The following is a 27,741-nucleotide window of genomic DNA, read 5'->3' as shown; positions in this document are numbered from 1 at the left end:
ATCGCTTCTCAGGCGATTGCGTTCTCACTTGGTTTCCTTTGTTGTGTGTCCGCCGTCGCAGGTTGGCGGCTAGATTGGTGGACATACATACATTCCTCATCTGTGCTTATTCGGTCTTGTGTCGCTGTTAGCAATCGCCATCTCTGATGGCTGACACACATACCCTCTGTCGCTTTGATCTCTCTCTTTCTGGGCTATCTTGCCCTGCGTTTCTTCCCTTCGTGCAATTCCTGTCTTGCGTCTGTGGCAGGGCAGAGGAGCTGTTCCTCTGCACTCCACAGCTCCACCTGCCGACAGGAATTTCCCTCTACAGGTGCATTGCACCTTTTGCTGGGTTCCCTCAAATTATACGCTTGTGGAGGATTTCTGCAGTGTCAGCGCACGTCTTGTGCGCTGATCACGGAGAGAATTCCACAATCGTTACACATATCTAGATTTGAGGGGTCAAGCGGGGCACTTCCGGGGAACTATGCCCATCTTATTGCCCATATGGAAAACATTGGGCTCACCATGGCGGATAGCAGCATTTGGTTTAGGAGAAGTGATATATACTGTATTTGGTGAATTGTACATGTGGCAATAGGTCATGAGATCAGTGTTACTAATATATTCTGATATCCTTAAAGATATGAGTGATGAGAATGTAGTGTGACTCAATGAAGTCAATGAATATAGTTTGCAAGTAAATGTCTTTACATAGTTATGAACAGCCATTTTTTTCATGCAACAGGTCCATTTATTGGGCTGGCAGTTGACTGGATCTTATTTAAAGAGAGCCTGAGGTGGGCTCAAAAAATGTAAAAAAAAAAAGTAGGCTACCTGATCTGGGGGGCTGAGCGGATCAGGTAGCTGCAAAAAAAAAACCCGCTCCCCGCCACTCCTGTGGGAAGCACTGGCCCACTTTCACTTTTGTGACCTATAGGTCCCGATGCTGCAAGAAGAGACTTTGTGTGTCTCACAGTGTGCAGGGAGGCAGGGGGCGTGGCCAGGGAGAGCTGCCCAATGGCAGCTCTGGAAACCCTGCAGGAACACCCCCGGCTTGCGCATTGAACAGGGAAAAACCCTTAAAAGGCATGGTCCAATTAGCCCCAAAAGGGAAAAAAATTCCTTCCCGACTACAAATGGTAATCAGATAAAATCCCTGGATCAACATCATTAGGCATTACCTAGTAATTGTAGCCATGGATGTCTTTCAATGCAAGGAAAGCATCTAAGCCCCCTTTAAATGCAGGTATAGAGTTTGCCATAATGACTTCCTGTGGCAGTGCATTCCACATCTTAATCACTCTTACTGTAAAGAACCCTTTCCTAAATAAATGGCTAAAACGTTTTTCCTCCATGCGCAGATCATGTCCTCTAGTCCTTTGAGTAGGCCTAGGGACAAAAAGCTCATCCGCCAAGCTATTATATTGCCCTCTGATGTATTTATACATGTTAATTAGATCCCCTCTAAGGCGTCTTTTCTCTAGACTAAATAAACCCAGTTTATCTAACCTTTCTTGGTAAGTGAGACCTTCCATCCCACGTATCAATTTTGTTGTTCGTCTCTGCACCTGCTCTAAAACTGCACTATCTTTCCTGTAATGTGGTGCCCAGAACTGAATTCCATATTCCAGATGTGTTACTAGAAAGTTAAACAGGGGCAATATTATGCAATATGGAGGTAACAATGAGGGGTGGGACTGGCTAACGCGAATGCACTCTGCAAGTTAAGCTGAATATAAACCATTATTTTATATAAGGTGGCATGATGGGGCCATAAAATCTTGGTTTACATTTGAAGATCATACGTTAAAATGTATGTTACCTCAGTTTTATTAAATTAACAAAATGCAGCTGTTTGGGGAGTTCAGTGAAATCTTGATGTTAATATTTCAGTACAGGTGATGTCCACTACATGATTTTTCTCTTTTCTCTATACCAGGTTCTTGCCAAGTCCACTTAGTTATGACACACTGTATGTTGCAAGTGTCTTGAAATCATTTTCACACTTATCCCTTGTACCTCATAGGCAGAATGGGGAACAGTCGCAGGGCCTTGCAGATGATCATGGAGGAATTGCATGACGTGGATAAAGCAATTGATTTTGCAAAAGAGCAGGATGATGCTGAACTGTGGGAGGACCTTATTCTGTATTCTATTGATAAACCACGTAAGAGCAATGAACATGGAACGTGTTTTTTTTTTTCCTGCAGTGTAGTCTTACTGTATTATAACAGTTAAGGACATTTCTTACTAAACATACCCATCTTCAGACGGAAACAAAATATTGATTTTATTTAAATTTAAGCATTTTTTGATTCAGGTAGAGTTCCACTGTCATTTTTAAAGTGTTTACTTGAATATCTATAGTGGTAGTCATTTCCTAAATTTTAAAAACTGCCTTTTGTATCACTCCGTGACTTAAATCTGATCTGAACTCTTGCACAGCCCACAATGCAAGTCTTTATTCCACATAGAGTTGCTAAAGAAATTCACTGCTCTGTGTTCTGTTTTTTTTTTAGGCAGATCAGAGTGTCTAATTAGTTCTTATCAGCAGTTGTGAAAAGACTGTAGGAGCTCTGCCTAGGCTGCTCTCCCATACAGTAAACACTGAGGCTTTAAAGGAAACCAGAGATAAAGAATTAAAAGTTAGTTATACATACCTGGGGCTTCCCGCAGCTCCAGAAACCCTGATCGCTCCCACACCGCGGTCTTCAGCTTTCCCCGTTCGCCGCACCGGCTCACGAACTTCCAGGGGGCGTGGCCAGCCTACGCAAGTGAAGTGCGCTCCTTGCGTATCTCTCCAGCAGCCACTGGAGAGGTACGCAAGGAGCGCACTTCAGCTACGCCTTGACGGGCTAGTTGGCTGAAGTCACGAGAGCCGGTGCGGCGAACAGGGAAGGCTGAGGACCGCGGCGTGGGTTTCTGGAGCTGCGGAAAGCCCCAGGTATGTATAACTAACTTTTAATTCTTTATCTCTGGTTCTCTTTAAGCTAAATCTACATGCAGCGATCCGGCGGCTCGGTTAGTCGCCGGATCGCCTCTTCCGCGTCCCCGCTCGCCCGCGCATGCACCGGATTCGATACCCGCTCGTCGCCGCGCCGCTTATCTTCCGCTCGATTCCCTTCCATTGTCCCCTCGTGGGAAACGAGCAGGGAATCGGCGGTAGCAAGATCCGACCTCAATCGAGCCGCATTAGCGGCTCGATTGATAACACACATCGGAGCCTCATCTACGCGTGTAGATGAGGCTTGAAGCCTCATCTAAGGTATGATTTTCCATCAGATAGACATATCTATTAGAGGGATCTAATAAGAACTTGCATCTTGTGTATACATCCAAATTGTTTCAGATCAACTTTGCGATATATTTTGCTTTGATAAGTACCCAAAATCGATTGCAAAATCGAATGTAATCCGATTGGACTAGTTGGAAATTATCTAATAGATCTGTCTAATAGATCCAATCTGATGGGAAATTGTACCGTGTAGATGAGGCTTAAGCCTTTCAGTGCTCCCTACAAAGTGAAACCAAGTTAAAACTTCAGATGTTTTTTGGATATCCATAAATTGTAATTTTTTTTCCTATATCCTTATGCTGTGGCTAATCTTTGAGAGCAGAGAGGAAGTTATGAGTTTACTTCCACTTTAATGATCATGTCATTTTCACAGATTTTGCAAAGTACAAACAGATACATAATTATGTCTTACCTGCATACATGTAATACTTGTCTAAGCAACAAGAGTACTCCTTACTTGGTGCATGCACATTCTGAGCTGTATAATTATGTATACACAGAACAAAACTATCAATTCCTACTTGAGAATGCGTCTGTTGTGGCCAACTTGAGTCTCCTGGATAATCCTGAAAAATAGTTGAATCTAGTAGAACTATAGTTGAATAAACTAGAGGGATAGTTTAATAGTTTTGAGTGAGCAGGTCCTCATACCTATAATAAGGAATTTTGTAGACAGAGATTTGCACCAAGTCCCTATTCATTGTTATCTGGCGATCTCCTGCTCTGTGCACTTCTACTGTCCCGCCCCTCCCTGTGCCAGAGAGGAAAAGTAAACAGCAGAAGAGCATGTCTGTTGGAGGAGGTAATAACTTACCTTATGCAAGACATGCCAGGAGTGCAGAGCTCCAGCTAGAGAAAATCAATCCCCAGACAGTTACGTTACTTGGCACTGACCGTCTCCCCTGCCATGCCGTTTGTCCTTTGCTGCACTAGGGACATTTGTATTTCCTCACCAGACCAGATCACCTGAATGTGATGGCTTGCAGACTGATAAGGTGCTGTGTGAATAGCAGGACAACTAGCTAAAAAAGCTTTAGTCATTGATTGAGCACACAAAAGGTTAAATTCTGTCTGCAGCTCAGCGAGGGGGAAGCACAGCGGGAGACCAGGTCATCAGGATGTGAATAGAGTGACTTGCTGTATAAGGTGCTGCTCAGGCTGCCTATTCCTTAACCAAATCATAGACTGCAGTGCACACTGGGGAACTACAGGTACCAGCATGTCCTATTGTGATTATGTATGTGTCATGTATGGAATTATAGTTCATTTTCACAAAGAAATGCTGGTAATTGTAGATCTCCCAGTGGTTTATAAGGTTCTTACAAAGGTACAATAATGGATAATTGTTCGTACACAAGTGATAATTAAGTATTTCTATACTTATACATCTCCTGCAGCACTTTACAGAGTACATAGCCATGTCACTGACTGTCCTCAGAGGAGCTCACAATCTAATCCTACCATAGTCATAGTCTAATGTCTTACTATATTATTATTATGTATTTATATAGCACTGACATCTTCTGCAGCACTTTATAGAGTACTTAAAAAGGATTAAGATGCGCTAATAGATAGGTTACAAGAATTGCGTAGAGCGCTGATCAGAAAAATATCTGTAAATAATGTATAACGTCACTCAAAAAAATGACCGCGCTCAAAGCTGATTCAAAGGGTTAGTCACTTATCACCAATGTGAAAGAATTCCAGAACCAGTCCAACACAGGAAGTATTAGTCCCGATCCAGACCAGCCTCTTTGTACAAATCAGCCAGCACGTCACATGTAAATGAAAAAGAAGAGGAAAAACATAGCGTAACCAGCTTCAATTCCAATGACCACCACCACTCCCAGTGCGATCCCTTCATTCTGTTATCACCAAGTGTGGGCACCGCCCGTTTTACCCACACTCACCCTCTAGAACCTCTACACATCCGGGGGATAGCGATCACTGTATCACATAGCAGGCAATGTTGCAATAGATGGTCACGGAGACACTACGACCTTCCTCTGTGATGGGCTGTGTCGCTGATGGACTGTGTGTACATAGTCCTGTCACTGACTGTCCTCAGAGGGGCTCACAATGTAATCCTATCATGGTCTAATGTCCTACCATATTATTATTCTGTATTTATATAGCAGTGACATCTTCTGCTGCACTTTACAGAGTACATAGTCATGTCACTGACTGTCCCCAGAGAAGCTGACAATCTAATCCCTACCACAGTCATAGTCTAACGTCCTCCCATAATTTTATTATTATGTATTTATATAGCACTGACATCTTCTGCAGCACATTACAGAGTACATAGTCATGTCACTGACTGTCCTCAGGGGATCTCACAATCTAATCCTACCATAACCAAAAATTGTATAAATGTGGGATATCTACCTATCCAGTTTTCATGCTCTGTCTCACCTTAGCCAATTTTAAAGATTCCTCAACATACATCAAAGGGAGCCTGAGCTTACAAAGGGTAATAAATTTATTATCAAAAATTTCATTGGACATATACCACTATAAAGCCACATACATTTAAAAACAATTAAAACTCGCTTGATCATAGACTATATCCACAGCATAGCAATTGGGCATTAAACATAGGTGCACCTATATATTATCATCCGGAATTTAAATCTTCAGGCCCCTTTGTACTCGGCTATAGTACTATGATTGACATCACTCTCTGGGTAGCTATATCTTCAATCCAACCCGTGTGCTTAATAGCACGCCTCTGTACAGTAAACTGTGCTTACACCCTCATTACAAGCACCAGACATTGAAATGCAAAACCACCTGTCAGCCAAGCAACAACCGAAGCTTTCAATGGTCGTTTCCGCAACTCCAGCAAGGGGTAGCGTTTTTCTTAATGTATGCAGTGGCAGCAGCCGTTTAAACAACGCAGACAAAGCGCTTCCTCCAAGCAAGCTGGTACTCACGCTACCATGGGTGGCTGTCCGGATATCAGGCTTCATTCAGCACACCTAGTTGCGTGTGCAGGATTCCATTCAGCGTTTTCAGATTCCGCGCTAGAGCGGACTTCAGGTGCGAGGCTGACAGGGGAGGAGGGCGGAGGCACGGGTGGACCAGCGTGACCAGCGGGATGACGTCACCTAGACCCGTGACGCGTTTCACTGTTAAGGTTTCCTCAGACGTGTGCCAGCAGAGGGCGCACAGGACATTTATATAGCTCATGCGCATCTGTTTATTAATTAAGCAACTGTAGTGATGCAATAGTTCCAAGCTTGATAAGAGCACCATCTAGTGGCCTATGAAGGAAGATGCATTTATGGAGCTAGATTCACAGGAAAACTTTCAAGTTCACGTCGCTATTTAAGCCATAAGGATACATAGAGTTGCATTTATAAATCCAAAAGGATTCTTTTTTCAGCAGTTGCTGATCATAGTCTCCTCTTCTCGAGCTGATGTTTAATTTATATATACCCATTGCTTTTAGATATTTGGGATCTGATTCGTGACATTCTTGAAAATGCATTGCAATTGGGCTTTTTTCGTTTTTAGTTTCTATGTGGTGATATCCCTGCTTGTGGAAATTATCTGAATGGGTAATTGATCAATTACAATATGGCATATGTACCAGTGTTTGAGCTTGATTATGATGAACAGCAAGCCTATGAAGAGATGCAGGTGGAGGTAGCTAATGAGGACAAATTATCCTTGGTCCGTTTGTTCCGACAACATCAGAAGATTTCTCTGAAGTTTGTTCGGAAGAAATGGGAAATTCTGGGTATGGATAGGTATATAGATAAACAAATTATTTCAAGGGGAATCAGGGAAAGGGTTGCACCAGCTGAACACCTGCAAACTCTCCGTATGCTTCCTGAATGGGAGTCTGAATGCAAAACGCATGGTGTCCGTATAATGAAAATATTCGTGAAGGAAGAAAGGATACAGTTTAAGGATGTAGAAAAAGAATTGGAAGTTAGTACACTGAAATTGAACGAATATAAAGATGACAGCCATTTTGAAGAGCTTAATACCAAATTAAAGAGTGCAGTCGAGAAAGAAAATACTCGCATTAAAAATATAAAGGAGAAGAAATTCTTAAGAGATGTAGAGGATTATAAACGTGGTGACATCTTTAATTTGGGGGGTCAGAAATACGGAACAAGGCGAGGAAAAGGTAAACGGGTGGGCTGGGGCAACACATCAGAAGAGTCAGGAGCTGAATCCTCGGGAAAAGAAAGTGATAAGTCTGGGAAGTCAGGTATCCTTAAAAAACCAAGACAGAACAGGAGAAGGAAACAAAAGAGACGAAATAATAATAGGAATAATGATGATGAAGTTTTTTTAGACGCAGGATCAGGAGAAGAGGAAAGCGAGGAAAAAGAAGAGGGTATGTTAACCAGAGGGAAACAAGCCAAAATGGGGGGATACAGTTGTTCCAACCGCTAGATCAAGTTGACACGGGTGAAGAAACCCTGGATGTCATTAATCTGACTGATGTGACTCTGAGTGATTTTCAGCTCTCTCTACTTAAACAGGGACTGTCTTTTTGCCCTAGGCAGTCATGGATGTGAATTCGAAACATTCAAGGACATACAGCTTTTTTTGAGGAGGGTTCTCCTTAAAAGGATGTACTCCAATACCTCTGCAGATACTAATGATCACACTGAGGTCATAGATATTGATGATGTGGATCTGAGCGGCCTTCTCCAGAATATTGAAAGTGAACAAGCCCCTGTACTGCACACCAATCTGCGCCCCAAATCGAATTTTATGCCCGCATTAAGTAGCAATAAGTATACGTCCATGTTTATGGACTTGGTAGCTGAAGATCTTAAATTAATTAACTGGAAAAAGAAGGGCCTAGATAATTTGGGTAAAGCAGAGAGGGAGGCTTTGAGGGGCTTACAAGAAAATGAAAAAATTGAGATTAAAAGGAGTGACAAGGGTGGAAATGTAGTAATTATGAGTAGAGAATATTATGAGAGGGAGGTTAGACGTCAATTAAATGATCGGGCCACCTATGAAAGAGTAAGAGTAAACCCATTTAAGAAATTGGTGGATAAAATCAACGATAAAATCATCTGGGGATACCTGGATGGAGTTTTAGTGGAAAAGGAAATGAAGTTCTTAAAGGTGGATATCTATACCATCCCTGTTAGCTTGATTCCTTCCGAGGTGGCTGCACGATCACTTTAGCAGCAGTCAGACCTATGGATTCAACTCCCTGGTTTTAGTGAGTAGCCTCTCTCCAGCTGGGAGATGCAATGATCACGACACTTAAGTTGGTGAAAATGCATCTGAAATCTTTATTTACAGGTCAATCTTATATACACCCTGATGTAGGGGGAAGAACCAGGTTAAACCGGTGTGCCCATGTGAAGTAGTGGAGACAATAGCGCAGACATAGTAGAGACAGCAAAGACAATAGCATGTGTTGTTCTGTAAACACTGGCAGAGGTAGAATTTGTTACATGTGTTAATTTTCAATAGACCAGGTTCTTAACAACAATGCATGAATATGTCTGAGTCTTCAGATCTCTGTCACAGTGGCTTGTATGGTAATATACCAAGTAGGTATTCAAATACAGGTTTTGTATTCTGTCTCTCAAAGGTGCCTGGAACTTCTAGAGTGTTAATTATTAATGTATCTGTAAAGCACCATCTGCAGGAATGTGCTGCTGACTAGTTGGAGCAATGATGTCATTTTAAGATAGATTTGATGTGCTGTATATATTTTAATATCGGGGTGATTTAAGTAGCACATTAATAAAACCTTTCAACCCAACCTTTGATCCCAACCTTTTGTAAAAGGGCGGGATCACCCAGAGAACATCACCATGCGTCCTCCTGAGTATGTTCCCTGTGTGGTTGCTGTGGGTATGCAAGCCCTACACATGGATATGAGATTAGGGATGCACTGTGCACAACAGCATAGAATTATTATACACATGATTACCCCCACTATGGTGATTATCAGCTGTTGGATGAATGCAGTACCAGGCAACCACCCAAAAACCCAGTCCCACCAATTGCTACTGATATCTTCCTTGATTTCCTTTGCTAACTCACTTAGTGTTTTAATATGGCTTTGTATTGATTTGGAGTGATCACTCAGATTGAAACAACACATACCTTCAAAAGAATCACATCCCATGTTGTGCTTAAGCAAGAGGTAATCAATGGTCAGCCTATTTTGTAGTATTGCCTGTCTAGTGCCCTGGAGATCCATTAATAATTCAGCCAGAGCACTAGAGGTGTGGTGTAACCCTTTTGCAAGTGCGCAAGCAACCCTACTCAGCTGTCTGTGATTTTCTGTGGCAAGGCCGGGGACTCCAACTAGGGATATGGCCAAAGCAATGTACTCAGCTTCAGAGAGCAACTGTACTGCTGAGTTACAGTCGCTTGGGAGAGTATATCCCAAGGATCTAGGGGATCGTGAGTGGGCAATTGATTTTGGGGGTAGTATCACTGAGAGGCGGGAAAGAGTACACGGTCCCCCTGTTATATTTCCTGGGACATATGTCCAGCTGTGAGCTCCACATGTCAGTAACCATCCCTTCGGGAGCTGGACGTTTTTTACATAGCTGGGTTGAACAATTGTATGGGTACAGGTCATATTGTTGGCAACTGACACGGACGAGGCTCTAAACAGGTGGCATTATACTCTTTTGAATATGTAGGCTGGCGACCGGGTTGTGTGCACATGGGGATGTGACTTCTATCGCAGGTCATGTCATAACAAACCTCAGCGGAGGTTACATATCCTGTTTCTACCTCTACCATTGTTCTTGTGACTGCATATGAGGATACGTTGCTACAATAAGCGTACAAATTTGGATGTGTGTATACATCAGTGTTCTCCATACTTGAGTCATCCCACACTGTACCATAATGCATTCGTAAAACATCAACTGGAGTGGGAACAGCTAGAAGACAGGTTGAGAATAAATCATGGGAACTGTAGTGGTCAGAAAGGCAAAAATCTGAAGAGTTCAATATGTTGATAGCAATGAATGCCCATATGTTGTCCTTGGTATCTAATAAGTTTGGTTTTAACTCCAAAGTGGAGACGTCAATGTCTCTTGCATTTATCACTTTCTTGGGTAAGGAGGGGCATATCGAGGGTAGGTCCTCAGGGTGGTGAGAACATGCTGCAACCAACCAGACCATGGTTGCCAGCATTGTGCCTGCTGTACAGAGTGCTATTGCTGCTTGAATGGGAACTCTTCCAGGAGTAGAGGTGTACATTGGCATTGTACTGCTGCTTCCGTCTGGATCCAACTGGAACTCGTCTGATACCGGTCACTCGCTCTGGTCCGCGCGCGTGGGACCCAGAGGTGGGGCTTCCTTCAATCTCGAATCGTGGATCCACACAGGGGAGTCGTCTGTCAGCACCGCAGTTCTGGTCACTGCCTGGACTGTCGCAGGGGGTCCGTAGGGTGGGTCCAGCGACTTCAACTTATGGAGGGCCTTCACCAGGACTCTGTCTCCAGGTTTGAATGGGAGGGTCGGTGCACCTGTTGGCAAAGGAAACGAGAGCGAAATATCACCATAATCACTATTTAATTTTTCAATCAATTTTGCTACATATTCCTCTTGTATCTGCTGCAAGTCTCCAGGTATCAGAATTAATGGACTCACTGTCCATGGGGTTGGGAAGGGTCTCCCCATCAAAATTTCAAAAGGAGATAACCTGGTTCTTGGGTCTGGAGTCATTCTGACTTCAGCAAGAATCGCAGGTAAGTACTGGTCCCACTTATGGTAGGTACCCTCAGTTGCCTTCCTCAGTTTGTCCTTCAGTGTGCGATTCATTCTTTCAACAACACCTGCACTCTGGGGGTGATATGGTATGTGGAACTTCCAATCTATAGCCAACTGTTCAGCTATGGACTGTGTTACCTTTGCAGTGAATGGGGTTCCATTGTCAGAGCTGATTCTGACCGGACAACCCCACCTGGGAATAATTTCTTTGCACAAAATCTTTGCTACTGTTTTTGCATCCTCTTTCCTTACCACAAAAGCCTCTGGCCATCTGCTGAATCTGTCAACAATTACCAAAAGAATTTTACACCCGTTTGTTGCCTTTGGCATGTGTGTAAAATCGATTTGTAATTCCTGAAATGGCCCTTGTGGGGGCAGTAAGTGTTCATGGTGGCCTACTTTTTTACCTTGGACATTGTTTCTAGTACAAGTGAGACATCTTGAAATCATACTTTCTGTGACTTGTTTTAAATTTTCTGCACAAAACCTTTTACTTACCTCCTCCATTGTTTGCTTGAGTCCCTTGTGGCCTAAACCATGTATTTGTAGTATAAGAACGGGGGCTGCTACTTGAGGAATTCCTACCACTCCTCCTTTTGACCATAGACCATTAGCGTCTTTGGTCAACCCTTGGGACTCCCAATAAGTAATGTCTGCTGGCGTTGCAAATGCTTGGAGTTGGGACAGCATGACGTTATTTTCAGGTGTGAGCGGTACCAGCGGGGCATTTAGGAGAACCTCAGTTGCATGATCAAATGTGACACGAGAAGCTGCTTTTGCATGCTTGTCTGCTAACCTGTTTCCCTGGGCAACTAGTGTCATTGAGGTTGTGTGCGCCTGGCACTTAATGACTGCAATGGCTTCTGGGAGTTGAATCGCTGCAAGGAGATTCGTAATGAGCTGTGCAGGCGCAATTGGTTTTCCTGCCGCTGTCGTGAACCCTCTATGCTGCCATATTACCCCAAAGTCGTAACACTGAAAATGCGAATCTAGAGTCTGTGTACACATTTACTCGCTTGTTAGCCATGATTTCACAAGCTCTGGTGAGTGTGATTAACTCAGCAGCTTGTGATGATGATACAGGAGCTGGCATGGCCTCCAGAACTGTATCAGGCAATTGTACAACTGCATAACCAGCATGAAATGTGTGATCATCTGGTCGTGTGCAGGAGCCATCTACAAAAACATCCTCTGCATCAGGAAAGGGGACGCTTTCTAGGGTGGGGCGGGGGCTTGTGGCAATGTGAATTCGTTCTGCACATTCATGTTGTTCTGATATCTCATCTTGTAGCCCCTTGAATCCTAGGAGAGAGTTCAAGAACAACATTGGTGCAGTTGTTGGTGCACAGTAGTGAACCTTGAGCCCTGGAGTGGTGGTAAGGATAACATCATATCCCGCCAACCTTTGGGCAGTCATGTGTTGTGTGGACAGATTTTTTAGGAGGTGAAGGACAGAGTGTGACGTGTAAAGTGTTGTCTCATGTCCCAGTGTGATTGAGCTTGTCAATTCCACAGCCATTGCACATGCTGCCAGAGTTCTGAGACATGGTGGCATGCCCTGCACAGTGACTGGGAGTAATTTGGATATATAGGCAACAGGCCTCAACCGTCTTCCGTGGTCCTGGGCCAACACCGCAGCTATGGTTTTACAATTTTCACGTGCATACAGATGAAATGGTACATTGTATTGTGGAATGCCCAACGCAGGGGCTGACACAAGAGAAATCTTTAACATTTCAAAAGCATCAATCATTTCAGAAGACCAAACAACATTTTGGGGAGCATTGAGGGCTGTGAGAGGTCTGAGGAAGGAGTCCCAGTGTGAGCAGTCTGGGATCCATAACCTGCAAAAGTTTACCATGCCTAGGAAGCTCATCAACTCTGGCTTTGTCTGTGGGCGAGGCAGACTGATTATTGTGTGGATGCGGTTGGGGGCTAGCAACCGAGAGCCAGGTGTGAGAATCATGCCAAGGAAGGTAACACTTTTCTGACAGAACTGAATTTTTTTCTTAGAGACCTTTTGACCCTCTGCTCCCAGAAAACACAACAATGACAGTGTGTCCTTGTGACACGCTTGTTCAGATGGACTGCATATTAACAAATCATCTACAAAAGATAACAATGTGGAACCATGCTGCGGATGCCAGTTTACCAGGACTTGCTGGAGAGCGGTGGAGTAAACTGCAGGTGCGTCAATTAGCCCTTGCGGCAATCTGCACCAGGCCATTTGACGGCCTTTGAAGAAGAATGCCATCAGTGGCTGCGTCTTCTCATCCAATGGTACACTGAAGTAGGCATTGCAAAGATCGACCACACTGAAACATTGCGTTGTGGCTGGGATCTGATTTATAAGTGTGGTTATGTCGGGCGTCACAGGTGTGATCGGGAGAATGATCTCGTTTATTACTCTGAGATCTTGCGTGAATCTGTACGAGCCGTCTGGCTTCGATACAGGGTTCAATGGCGTGTTGTAGGGGAGAAAACCAACATCAAATGAATCTTGTGCCCATGTCTCTTGAGGGATTTCTTCAAGAGAACTGGGAACAAGTGCTTGCTCACAAGTTAGAGTATGTACACAGTCAATAGAGAATCCCCCTCCCCCGTTTGGCAGGAGAGAGATGCCTAAAGCTATCATTAAATCCCTCCCCAGTAAATTTGAGGGACAAGTCGGCAATATGGCAAAAGAATGATCTGTTAAAAATTCCTTCCACTGATTATACACCTGTATAGAGGGGGTACGTCTGGTGGGGGTTAATACTCCGTTTATTCCCACAGAAGGTTCGCCAGGATAAGTTTCTTTACCTGTCCACTGCCTGATGACTGAGACTGTTGCTCCACTATCAATTAAGAAATATTCTTCCCTATACTTAGGTGGTTGTCTATCATCTGTTAAAATAAGTTTGACCATGGGCTTCTCTTCTGCAGTGTAGGTTAAATCATACATGGTGACGGAGTTTGGGCACCTTCATTGTGGGTTAGCTGTATTCATTCCCCACTGGATGGGATATTTTATCTGTGCCTGCTGGGTCTGTGTAGGCATTGGTTGGGCCTGGTCTGGGGGCGGGCAGGGGCAATCTCTAACGAAGTGCCCTGGTTGCTTACACCTGTAGCAGACACGTGGGTTTTGTCTGGGCCCTGCATGCTGCTGAAAGCTGCGTTTATCTGTATATCTCCCCCTATTGCCATGGCGGGGGAGGGGCTGGGAGTAATGAATACTATGAGCTGAAGACTTGGTGGTCTGCTTATGAACCTCAAAGCATCCTGCCGAGTCTTTAGCTATAGCCTGCTTCATTGTTTGTGTTGGGGTTAATGTTGGCCAGTTATCAACAATCATTTTATACATTTTAGCAACCTCAGGCAGTAAATTTGCAACAAATGTCTGTGTGTACACTAATCCCATATCATCTGCAGTTGCTAAACCTGCCTCTTCTATCCACGTCTGTCTAAATCTTTTTGCAAAATCTGACACACTTTCTCCAGGTTTTTGTTTGCACGCTGTGGCTATCCCAATATCTTTTCTATCACCATGCATTTCCTTAAATTGTGCCAACACTTGTGTCCACATTTTTTCTATCTGGACAGAAGTCCTTAAGGGATAATCGGCAGGCGTGATATCTGCACTGGGTATTTCAAGAGTGTCACATTTTGCAAAATCAAAACCACCTTCTGCTGAATCCTGGTATCCTGTAACCCCTTCAAGAATTAATCTATAATCCTCTACAGTAAATTGTTGACCTTTACACATTCTTTTCAAATAAGATACAGTGGCAGCAGGAGTTTTCCTAGGATCAGGGGAATTCTTTATAATATCATTTAAAACAGTAGATGGTAAAGGCTTCATTACCATTTGATTCCCCATTATGACAAATGGGAACGCTTCAGCTGCTATGGGGGAAGTGTTTGTCTTTGCTGCACGAGGATACATTGTTCTACTAGGCTGTGCAGACTGGACAATAGGTTGATTAGCACATTCAGAGAAATCCTGTATTTCAGGCTCTGTAGAACCAGAAACTTGTGGGGCAGTTAATTGTGTGCATATCTCATCATCTGACTCTGTTGTTAATTTAGTTAAGACAGGGTATAATGGCACATAAGGAGGCGGAGCAGAAGTTGGGGATACAATGGGGGCTTTGATCTGCTGCTTTTCAATTACACAGCTAAGATCAGTCCAGAAAGTTTGCAATGATAACCATGCCTGCCCACAGGTTTTCATATAAGTTTTATCCCAGTTTGGATCTCCATGATACCATGGAAAAGCACCTATGTCATTTAGACACAACCCCTTTATCATGGTAACATGAAATTCTGAAAAAGATCCCTCTCTTGGAAATGGATCACTACATCTCATTCCCTCAGTCCAATTTGACATATTATCCACCCATGGGTCTGTATAAAATGAACCTAGACACCTCTGGACAAACATTTTAGGTGTTTCCCCAAATTCATTTTTGGGAGACACTTTCACCAGAGAGTGGTTTGCAGCAGACTTAGGAACATGCTTTTCAGTTCTAAACTTAAATTTCAAATTTCCCTTGGGCATCTCCATACCTTGAGAGTTGCCCATTATGCTAAGCTAAAAATACAATAAAAAATAGAGTGAGATTAGCTGAGTTTGAAGGTTTATCTAGGGATGGTGACGTCAGTATTAGACTTTACTGGAAAACCTGGTCTCCAGCTTATGTGATTCTTCTATGCTTTCTAATCAAGTTTATCTACACCCGATTTATGGTTTGACTTTTAACTATCCTCTGTGGACAAGTTTATACCTTCAATCTCAGTTTAGCCTCGCATACAATCTACACAAATCTATACAGTAACATGCAATCTTATATAACAACTGAAATTCACTTAAGCGACTATACAACAATATACAAGGTTTAGAGAGACTATTCACTATTTCACACGGTACTGCTTTCTTAATTTGGGCATCAGACCCGCTATTTACTTTAGGAATATCAGATTCCTGGGAGGCGCTACAGAAGCGCTTTCCGGGTTCTGCTAATCCGCTCTGACAGTATAGGGTGGTAATAATATATATAAAAAAAATAGTATTACTCACCCGATACTGTGTATGGCGAATCCCTCTTCTCGACACCAAACTGTTAGCTTGATTCCTTCCGAGGTGGCTGCACGATCACTTTAGCAGCAGTCAGACCTATGGATTCAACTCCCTGGTTTTAGTGAGTAGCCTCTCTCCAGCTGGGAGATGCAATGATCACGACACTTAAGTTGGTGAAAATGCATCTGAAATCTTTATTTACAGGTCAATCTTATATACACCCTGATGTAGGGGGAAGAACCAGGTTAAACCGGTGTGCCCATGTGAAGTAGTGGAGACAATAGCGCAGACATAGTAGAGACAGCAAAGACAATAGCATGTGTTGTTCTGTAAACACTGGCAGAGGTAGAATTTGTTACATGTGTTAATTTTCAATAGACCAGGTTCTTAACAACAATGCATGAATATGTCTGAGTCTTCAGATCTCTGTCACAGTGGCTTGTATGGTAATATACCAAGTGGGTATTCAAATACAGGTTTTGTATTCTGTCTCTCAAAGGTGCCTGGAACTTCTAGAGTGTTAATTATTAATGTATCTGTAAAGCACCATCTGCAGGAATGTGCTGCTGACTAGTTGGAGCAATGATGTCATTTTAAGATAGATTTGATGTGCTGTATATATTTTAATATCGGGGTGATTTAAGTAGCACATTAATAAAACCTTTCAATCCCTACTTTTTATATCCTACCTAAAACACACAAGAATTTAAAGAACCCCCCGGGTCGCCCGATAGTTTCAGGCAACAATGGCCCTCTGGAGAAGATCGCTCAGTATGTGGATCTTAAAATTAAGGATATGGTACAAAAATTGCCTTCCTTTGTAATGGACACGAAGGCGGTACTTGCGGAGATTGAAGGAGTGCATGTAGAGGAGACATGGATTTTGGTTGGGTTAGACGTGGAGCGTCTTTTCACCTCGATCCCCAATGATAAGGGCCTAGAGGCCCTAGGTTTCTATTTGGACAGGAAATATGGAGAGGAGCTGGGTCACTCAGAGTTTGTATCAGATATGATGAAGTTAATTTTGGAAAATAATTTTTTTGAGTTTAAAGGCGAGATGTATCGCCAGAAAAGGGGCGTGGCCATGGGTGCGGCGTGCTCTCCGTCCTACGCGTGCCTCCACCTGGGATTCTGGGAGGAGAAGGTGGTGAGGGGCATGCGGGGGTACCGGGAGCACGTCGCCCTATGACTTAGATATGTGGACGACATTCTGATGCTCTGGAAGGGCACAGAATCTCAATTGCATGAATTCATATGCGAATTAAATGATAATAATAGGAGTATTTTCCTCACATACACCTACAGTTACTCCGAGATCTCCTTTTTGGATCTACGTATTAGGAAAACTGAGAATATGCTTGTTACCAGCACGTTTCGGAAAGAGACGGCTGGTAATACTCTATTATCGGCTAAAAGTGCTCATCTGCCTTCGCAGAAGTGGGCTGTCCCCACGGGGCAGTTTATGCGTCTGAGACGTAACTGTAGCAATATTGAAGATTTTAAGGTTGAAGCTGATCAATTGAAGCAAAGACTAATGCTGAGAGGGTATCCAAAGCATATTATTAACACAGCCTATCATAAAGCTTTGTCCAAGAGAAGGTCTGACCTGCTTGTGTGTAGTGAAGCAAGAGGCAGCAATAAAGAAAATAAAAAAGATGATGGAATAGTAAGAGTAGTTACCACCTTTAGCTCACATTATGAAGATATTAAAGGAATATTGTCTAAACACTGGCATTTATTAGGAAGGGATCCCATAATCAAGAGGTTTGTGGGAGAATACCCACATATGGCTGCAAGGAGGGGGAGGAATTTGTCCGATATTCTAGTTAACAGCGAGTTTGGCCCAGACAGAAAATTGGGTATAGCTAGAAGGAACCGAAAAGGTATGTTCCGTTGCTGTGACTGCCAGATGTGCCCATACATGCAAAAGGGTGAGACCTTCTCTAATAGCGATAACACTGAGATGTTTAGGATTAAGGATTATATTGACTGTAATACAGAGAAAGTTATCTATCAATTGAAATGTAGCTGCAATAAGATTTATATAGGGAAAACGTATAGACCGCTTAGAGTAAGGATTCAGGAACATGTAAATAATATTAAGTCTAAAAACGAAAAAAGCCCAATTGCAATGCATTTTCAAGAATGTCACGAATCAGATCCCAAATATCTAAAAGCAATGGGTATATATAAATTAAACATCAGCTCGCGAAGAGGAGACTATGATCAGCAACTGCTGAAAAAAGAATCCTTTTGGATTTATAAATGCAACTCTATGTATCCTTATGGCTTAAATAGCGACATGAACTTGAAAGTTTTCCTGTGAATCTAGCTCCATAAATGCATCTTCCTTCATAGGCCACTAGATGGTGCTCTTATCAAGCTTGGAACTATTGAATCACTACAGTTGCTTAATTAATAAACAGATGCGCATGAGCTATATAAATGTCCTGTGCGCCCTCTGCTGGCACACGTCTGAGGAAACCTTAACGGTGAAACGCGTCACGAGTCTAGGTGACGTCATCCCGCTGGTCACGCTGGTCCACCCGTGCCTCCGCCCTCCTCCCCTGTCAGCCTCGCACCTGAAGTCCGCTCTAGCGCGGAATCTGAAAACGCTGAATGGAATCCTGCACACGCAACTAGGTGTGCTGAATGAAGCCTGATATCCGGACAGCCACCCATGGTAGCGTGAGTACCAGCTTGCTTGGAGGAAGCGCTTTGTCTGCGTTGTTTAAACGGCTGCTGCCACTGCATACATTAAGAAAAACGCTACCCCTTGCTGGAGTTGCAGAAACGACCATTGAAAGCTTCGGTTGTTGCTTGGCTGACAGGTGGTTTTGCATTTCAATGTCTGGTGCTTGTAATGAGAGTGTAAGCACAGTTTACTGTACAGAGGCGTGCTATTAAGCACACGGGTTGGATTGAAGATATAGCTACCCAGAGAGTGATGTCAATCATAGTACTATAGCCGAGTACAAAGGGGCCTGAAGATTTAAATTCCGGATGATAATATATAGGTACACCTATGTTTAATGCCCAATTGCTATGCTGTGGATATAGTCTATGATCAAGCGAGTTTTAATTGTTTTTAAATGTATGTGGCTTTATAGTGGTATATGTCCAATGAAATTTTTGATAATAAATTTATTACCCTTTGTAAGCTCAGGCTCCCTTTGATGTATGTTGACTAATCCTACCATAGTCATAGTCTAATGCCCTACCATATTATTATTATGTGTTTATATAGCAGTGACAACTTCTGCAGCACTTTACAGAGTACATAGTCATGTCACAGACTGTCCTCAGAGGAGCTAACAGTCTAATCCTATCATGGTCTAATGTCCTACCATATTATTATTATTCTGTATATTTACTGTATATAGCAGTGACATATTCTGCAGCACTTTACAGAGTACATAGTCATGTCACTGACTGTCCTCAGAGGCGCTCACAATCTAATCGCTACCATAGTTAAAGTCTAATATTTTCAATATAGGATTGTTTTGGGGGAAACCAGTTGACTTGTTAGTGTGTTTTAGGGATGTTGGGGAATATGAAGTGCCTAAATGAATTCCTGGGGAAGATAGTAACTCCATGCAGATTTTGCCCTAACCAATGTTCAAACCTAGCACTCAGCACTATAATACAATAGTGCTATCTAGTACGCCTCTATTCTGCTCATATCTATCTGCTCATGCATGTCATCAATTCTGACCTTCTACCGCCCTTCCTCCCTCCATTCTACTTCTCTTACACTACCAACACACTGCTTATTTCAAGAATGGGTTATGAATTACTAAACTATTGTACCATCTGACTATGTCAACCCTTCAATGTCATGATACACCCACTCCAGTCCTATCCTAACAGGCGGTAACATATCTGCATATGCTATAATGTGTGTGAAAAAGTGTTCTGGAATCAGGGGCACCTGATCCACCAGGCCATACAGGCTGTCACCTGGAGCGATGTGCGGGGGGGGGGGGGGGTTACTGGGCCACCCTCTAGCCAGATAGTGTGTCCTCCCAATTGGTAAACTGGCTTGCGCCGTCTGATAGACGCAGCACCAGTTCACCTGTCGGCCGCAGCCCGCGGAGTCTGTTACAGGCAGAGCAGGGTAGGGTGCTGCATTACGATTATTTTCCAGTGAAACGCAGCCGCATCACGATTATTTTCATAGGGAGGCGCCACAAGGGGGAGGATGGGGGAGCGTGTCGGGGAACCATGGGGGGGGGGGGCACCACAGGTTTTCTCGCCTGGAGTGCCAAGATGGCTAGAGGCACCCCTGACTGTATACCTCAATACACTTGTGTTATACTTTCTGATCCCAGGGTCCAGTGTCGGCCTCTCAGAAAACGGGTCTGGGAGACTTCTGGGAACAGGCTGGACATCCTCCTCTTGCCATGGCATGTACGCGATCTAAGGAGCACACTCCTCTCCCATTGATTTGTAGCCATGGCAGGGGGTGGGGCTACAACACTGGTGCAAAGGCCAGGGTGTTTAAACACTGGCCAATAGTTCTTCAGTGCTGTTCCATCATAGCAGCTGTAGTGTTATTCCTGGCCATCTGTGACACTTCACATTTGTAAGTCCTGTTTTCCCAGTTCAGTCCTGTCCAGTCCGTCTTTTCAGTTCAGTCCTGTCTAGTCCGTCTTTTCAGTTCAGTCCTGTCCAGTCCGTCTCTTCAGTTCAGTCCTGCCCAGTCCATCTTTTCAGTTCAGTCCAGCCAGTCATGTCATGTCAGTTCACTCCTGACCAGCCAGTCCTGTCAGTTCAGTCCTGCACAGTCAGTCCTGTCACTTCAGTCCTTTTCTGCCAATCTAGTCATAATTCAGTCCTGTCACTGGTCACTCCTGTCATTCAGCCTGTCCTTTCAATCCATCCTGTCAGTCTAGTCCCCTGCCACTTCTGTCACCTGTCAGACCTGTCATCAGCCGGTCCTGTCAGTCCAGCCCTTTAGTCAGTCCCGTAACATTAGTCCAGTCAGTCTGGCCTGTTCCTTTAATCTGCACTCCTTTCCTTATTACAGTGTCCACCCCTCCTGTTCTTCTCATCAGTGGTGGGCAGCCCTAAGGGTTGTAAACGGGTGGACATCAGGCAGTAAAGTATTCTGTTGCCCACTAGGGGTGATGGCCCATTATCACTTGCAGGGTGCACTGGTGAAGACCAGTGCTCTAGGGGTGCCCGCACCAATCACTGGTGCTGTGATAAACAGGACTTTGACAATTTGACTTTAGAGATTGTCCATGTAAATCTGCGGACATTTTAATGGCATTTATAGTTATCTGTGGGCAGCCTTTTTTTTTTCATTGATGTGTATGAACTCAATTCTTTTGTTTCTTGCAATTTCCTTATTGGAGACACTGCTTCTGTTAACATCTGCATATGCTACCAGTTTTACCTTTTCTTTATCTGTTTCCCAGCCTTTTATTGTGGGGTCATCCTGTATAGTTCTAAAGGGGCCCATACACTGGTCGATTTCAGCCATCGATCGATCGATTCTATGGAAATGATTGATCGATCGAAAATTGATTCTATCAAATCTATTAATCGATTTGCGCCCAATTTTAATCAATTTGATCTATCCGACAGGATGGAAAATCTAGGTCGAACTGCTGCTGGCAGCAGATCAATGGCCTATAGAGTTGCATTGGATCCAATAATGCATTTAGATAGATTTCCAATAGATTTCCAATAAATTTCATTCTGAAATCTATTGGAAATCTGTTCCTAGTGTGTGGCACACATCAGATAGATTCCTGTCAGATTCGACTTGACAGGTATCTGACAGAAATCTATCTGATGATCGAATCTGCTGCAAATCTATAAGTGTATGGCCACCTTTATTAAGTATTTCTGATAAAATAGATCTGTTTGCAATTTTAATCAGGGTTCTACCCATAGTGCTTGCAGGAGGATAAGCACTTATTACTTGTGTCATTAGCGAGGTATGTCAGCAGCCTAAGGATTGGGTTTGGCTCACCGATGCTGTTACGTCTTCAACACCACTGTTGTTATTGGTCTCCTTGACTGTGCATTAGCACCTATAATACATTAGAGTGAGGCAAATAGAATGGCCATTAGCTACTTACTGCAACTCCTCCAATTGGCTCACATTGCTTTTCAAGTGTACATCACGCTCATGCTACACCCATCAGGGGCATTGCTAGCCCCAAAGATCAGTGGCTTGTGCCCCGGATCTGTTCTGGGGGGCCCCGTATGTCCCTCAGGCAGAGTCAGGCAGTGGGCGGCAGTACTCACCTCCAGCCACTTGGTCTCTAGATTCTGCAGACATCTCCTCTTCCGGGCTTCTTTCCCTTCTCCACCACAACACCCAGCATGCCCAATAGAGGCACCACTGCACCCAGCATGGCACCAACACAGGGCATCTATGTGGGCCTACTAGGTGCTGTGGTGCCATGCTGGGTGCTGTGATGCCTTTATGGGGGCAATCAGGGAGCTGCGGTTGTACTATGGGGGCATGCTGGGAGTTGTGGGGCCTCAATGGGAGGCCCGCGGGAGCATGATGGGAGGGGTCCACTAAAAGGTCAGGGAATGCTATGGGGGAACTGCCAGATAACCTGGCATCAGGCCAGCATGCCCATTAGAAAGCCAGACTAGCCAGCACAGAGGCCAGGTAACTCTGCCTAGTTATGTTTAAGTGACACCGCCTATTTATGTGAGATGCTGCATTTTTTTGTGTGTTAATGGTGTGGGGGCTTCATCCAACATTTTGCTGGGCAGACCTACTTAGACCGCTGTTAAGGTCATATACATTTGGCTCCACCCATGTCCACACCCACATTTTGGTGCATGGTAACACCCATTTTTCATCTGGAGTGCCCAAAAGTGCCCTGGATCTCTTAGGATCCTAGCAATGCCCCTGACACCCATCTTTGTGCCCCACCCTTTATCCTTTCCTTATAGGTTGCGAGTGATGGGTCACATGAGATGGATTCAGGAGGCACTTAGGCCTACTCTCTGCCCCATCCGTGTTGCAATACTAGCTGTGAGCAAACATCAAATGTTAAACAAAATAGCTGTTAGCTATTTGGTACCCTCACCTCCAGCCACCCACCCACCTCCAGCCACCCACCCACCTGGGCATCCTTGCATACTACCTCCCTCCTTTGTGAATCTTGTTGAAATTCCACTTGTTTTTATAGAATAAAGTAGCTTTTCACAGGTTGGTGCAGTCATGCTCCTCCTCCTATTGTTGTCCACTAGCCTGTTTTTCCAAAAATATTGCCCATCCCTTGGGTGTCCCCTTGCTTTCTTTTTTCTTATCTAATTGTATGTGTAACAACCAGGGCCGGTTCTCTCATGAAGCAATGTTTTCATTTGTATCAGGCACAGAGATATCAGGGGCAGCATTTTTGTATTGTGTGTACCTTCCTGAGGAGGAATGGGGTGGCTGAGGGTGAGCATTCTGTTAGTCACAGACTCACAGCCAGCCAGTGTGCTATTGTGTTGAGCTGCAGCATGCATGTGAGAACATTAAATGAAGCAAAGTAAATTGTTGGGTGCTGTGCAATCATTCGGGGTGCATTCTCACAAGTTTGCCTCAAGTCTAGAACTGGCCCTGGTAACAACATCAGAAAATACAAAGTGCCTGCAGTCTTGTGTTCTTTTTTTTTTTTTTTTTTTTTTCCAATTAAAGGAGTTAAAGCAGGGGTCTCAAACACAATTTACCTGGGGGGCCGCAGGAGGCAAAGTCAGGATGAGGCTGGGCCGCATAAGGAATTTCACAATCGCGGCGCATCGCCGCCTCTGCCCGCCCCTCTCACTCTTCCTTCACAGAGAGGGGCGGGGATAGGCGGCGATTGACGTCAGGAGGGGAAGAGCTGAAGCTGAAAGCTCTGCCCCTTCCAGGAAATGCCGGCGAATTGCCCCCCCCCCCCCCGGGCGATTTGGAGGCTCTGCAGCCCTTGTTTAGCGGCGGGGATGCGGCGGATTACTTGGGAGCATTCAAGCGAACTATAAGGAAGCTTTTGCCGGCAAGGGCCACAAAATATTGTATCGAGGGCCGCAAATGGCCGCAAACGTCAGCTGCGTCATACGCGGAATAAGGAGTCCAACACTCGGGCCAGTGTCGCCGGGCTGCCGCCGGGCAGCATTCCAGAGTGGGGCCTAGGAGAGGAGCCAGGACGCTGTCATGGGACCTCCCGACCAGCACTGGGCTGCAGAAAGCCCCGGGTGAGTACTATTTTCCTTTTTAACTTGAGCTTGGAGTCCCTTTATATTTGAACTCTGAAGTCTGCACAGCAGTCATGTAGGCTTGATAGGCTTGATGTACAATCTGGTTCATTCAGCTGCTAACAAAAATAAAAAAATAAAATGTAAACTTTCCAACTCTTTTTTGTTATGAGCACGGTTTTCCCATACTCAACTAATTTGCTTTTGTTTAATCTTCTCTGTTAGAGCTGCTCTGTATTCCACTTGCTGTTCCAATGCTTTCTTTGCATACAGATAGCACTACTCTGTGAATGTGGAAAAATAAAAAGTGGACACAGGCATGTTCTAAGTAGATACTAAATGTGCCTTTGTTTATCTGTATACATTTAATGGAGATGTCTGTTAATTTGGGCATGAGATGTTGCTGATAGTAGAATAATGTTATCCTACTATCTGCTTTCTTAACCTAATCCTCACATTCACCCCTCTACCTATGCCTACCATTATCTCCCAACCTATGCCTAGCACTAGCCCCAACTATCAATGTGTAATGCTGGGGATACACGGTACATTTCTGTACCGTGTATCGAGCCGCATTTTTATGAATTGAGCCGCTGATGGCTCAATTGATAATTTCCGACGTGTCCGATACCCACGCGGATCGATTCCCCGCTCGATACCGCGGGCGGGACAATAGTAAAAAACTAAAAGAAGATAAGAAGCCGCCCGCGGGGACGAGCTGGAATCGATCCGGGCACGCGCCGGAATATATCGGGCGGCTGGATACACGGTACAAAACGTACCGTGTATTCCCAGCATAACACTAAACATAAACCCCCAGCGCTTGGCTATATTATACTATATCCGAGCACCCTGGATATGTATATACTGTAATAGCTGTACCAAAGTCAGAACTCCAGCCACAATCCCCAACACATTCATTGCTGCTAGCTGAAGTTTGGCTCTCTACTAGCCAAATTCCAAAATACAAATGACCCTGTCTCTTCTGCCATAGCCCAATTTACCAGGCAAGCTTAGGCCCAACTTACAGGCTGCAGTTTATCTCATCCATGATAACGTGTCTGCAATAGTTTCCTGCACCAGCAGGAATGTGTAAAAACGTACGCATGGCGGCTGGCCGACTCCCAGTCGGCAAAAATGAAACTAGCTGGCAGTGGGGGACCAGAGGAGCCATGAGTGACTGCGAGGGCACAGGATGGCTGCAGGGGGCTGGTAGATGCCCCAGGTAAGTAAAACCCTTTTTTTTTTTTTTTTTTTTTTTTTTAGGTTCCCATTAACTAAGCAATTGTTGCTACTTTTTTTTTTTTTTTTAACTCTTTTTATTGATTTGAACAAGAAGACAAAACAGTCAACAAACAACAACCATTGACCGGTAACACCAAACATGGTTAAGTTGCTACTTAAAGCAAACCTGTGGGGTCTAGATCAGGAGTGCCCACACTTTTTCAGCTCGCGAGCTACTTTGAAAATTATCAAGCCTGAGAGATCTACCAACATGTTCCCCCCCCTCCCCAATTGCAGCATAATTGGGCAGTTGCAGAATCCACCCCCCCCCCCATCCTGATTTCTAAAGCAAGTCAGCAAGCATCAAGTGTAGATAGGATTGAAACAGGACAGGCCTGGAGCTGGAGGGAAGCGTAAAGAGGAAGGACACGCATGATAGGGTGGCTGCTTCCCTCTTTTCCCTCCAGCATTCTTGGGTTAAGAGCGGGGAAGGGGATCGGCTTCCGGGTCAGGGAGAGGAAGGGGTTGGCCAGGCAGAGGGGGGGGTATATATTCGGGGGGCGTGGTTAGCAGGGTCAGCAAGCTCGAGGCTGTGAAGCTGATAGCTGACCCTGCGTGCCTCGCTTGCTTTCCCCCGTCATGAGTGCCAGTGTGGAGGACCTGGTAACCCGGATCCGTGCGGAGGCAGCCACCAGAGGTCCTGACAGGGCGCAGACACAGATCGGCGCCATGGAGCCCAGCACGTCAGCTCCACCGGTGGGAGAGAAGCGCCGATCCACGCCGCCGGCGCGGCTCAGCCCTGAACCCACTGCACGTGGGCAGCGCCGCACAGGGAGCCCCCACGGGGACCCCCCACCCCCCCTCCCCTGCCAAACACACCTCTGCTCCAGCAAGTTGGCGGGCTGGGAGGAAACCAACCCCAGGACGCAGCGTGGATGGTGGTGCAAGCGGCTCCTCGCGTGCCAAGCAAGCCTAGCAGGACATCCACAACTCGGGCGCGCCTCTTCCCAGGTCGCGGCGGCGGCCCAGCCATCGAGCAGCGGGAGCAGGAGCTCCGCTAAGAAGAGCAGTAAAGGAAAGTGTGCCTCGTCCCATGGAGGCCGCAGCAAGAGAGGGGGCCGCGGACAGGAACAGTATTCCAGGCAGCGCAGTGGGGATGTCACCGCCACCCCAACCGTGACCCGTAACACATCTTCAGACGAGGGGTCAGTTGCAGAGGATGAGGAGCTCGAGCATCAGAATTCTGGGGCGACGGCTGGCCAGGACTCCCGTCCGAAAACAGCCAGGTGAGTCCAGATCTCCCGATGTTTTCGCTAATGTGTTGGGGGGCAATGTTGGTGGGGGGTGGGCAAGGGGGGACAGTATGGGAGGTGCACAAGCAATAGTATCGCCATCTGGGGGGCACAGCCACAGTCCACACCGTGGTCGGTGGAGGCCTTTTTAGCAGGTTTAAGGGGGATGTTGTCCCAGGGGTCTTTAGGGTCAATGGTGGGGGTGTGGTCTCCCCCACCTCCAATGCAATCCTTGGCGTCTAACGGTGGGCAGTAAACGTGGACAGTGGCGTCTGCCGCTCAGTCGCCGACGGGCACCCCGGCACCCCTCCAACATGCGGAAGGTGCGGGTACGCCGGTACAACAGCTTGCACCAGTTACAGGGCAATCGGTAACACCAGGTGCTACAGTGGGGTCAGGGGAGCCGGCAGGAGTGGCCAGACCGGACCAGGTCCGGCTGGCGGATGTATCTCACGCGGAGGTTTACCTATGTTTTTTTTTTTCAAAAATCAAGTTTTATTGATTTTATAAAAGGTTTGCCAATGACAACAAAGGTACAGTGGTTACATACAAGTAGCAGTAAAGGAAATACCATGCAAATTGTACAACCATAAGCCTGTAAAGCCTGAAGAAGGGTTGAACAAGAAGGCACCTAAAGCAATACTAAGGTATAGGCAAGTCGTACCAAAACAAATCTCCGAGAACTGGAGAAACTAAATGGACCAGTATCATTATGGGGAGGAAAAGGGTTGGGGGGGGGGGGGGACAGAACAGGGTAGTTAGGGAGGGGGAGGGGGGAGGGAGGCATCTCCCATAAGGGGAGCAGGTAGGGGCGCAGGTGGAAGAGGGGGGAGGGAAAGAGGAGGGATATGGGGAACCCTTATCTTCTTGGCAAGCGTAAATATATCCGGTTAGTTGCTGATGTTAAATATAGCCGGTAGGTAGTTGAGGGGGGACACTTATGGCTTGCAGGCTCCTAGCTG

General features: G+C 45.1%; 1 protein-coding gene across 1 annotated transcript in view; it reads left to right on the top strand.

The window, feature by feature from the left end:
- VPS41 (VPS41 subunit of HOPS complex) overlaps positions 1-27,741 on the top strand; it is a 1,049,902-nt gene that overhangs the window by 863,119 nt on the left and 159,042 nt on the right. Inside the window, exon 21 of the mRNA XM_068238292.1 lies at positions 2,012-2,152. Within this exon, the coding sequence (XP_068094393.1) occupies positions 2,012-2,152 (141 nt within the window). The remainder of the gene's footprint in view (positions 1-2,011; positions 2,153-27,741) is intronic.

The sequence above is a fragment of the Hyperolius riggenbachi genome, chromosome 5 (assembly GCF_040937935.1).
Source record: "Hyperolius riggenbachi isolate aHypRig1 chromosome 5, aHypRig1.pri, whole genome shotgun sequence".
NCBI lineage: Eukaryota > Metazoa > Chordata > Amphibia > Anura > Hyperoliidae > Hyperolius > Hyperolius riggenbachi.
This window is presented reverse-complemented; position numbering and strand designations above follow the sequence as displayed.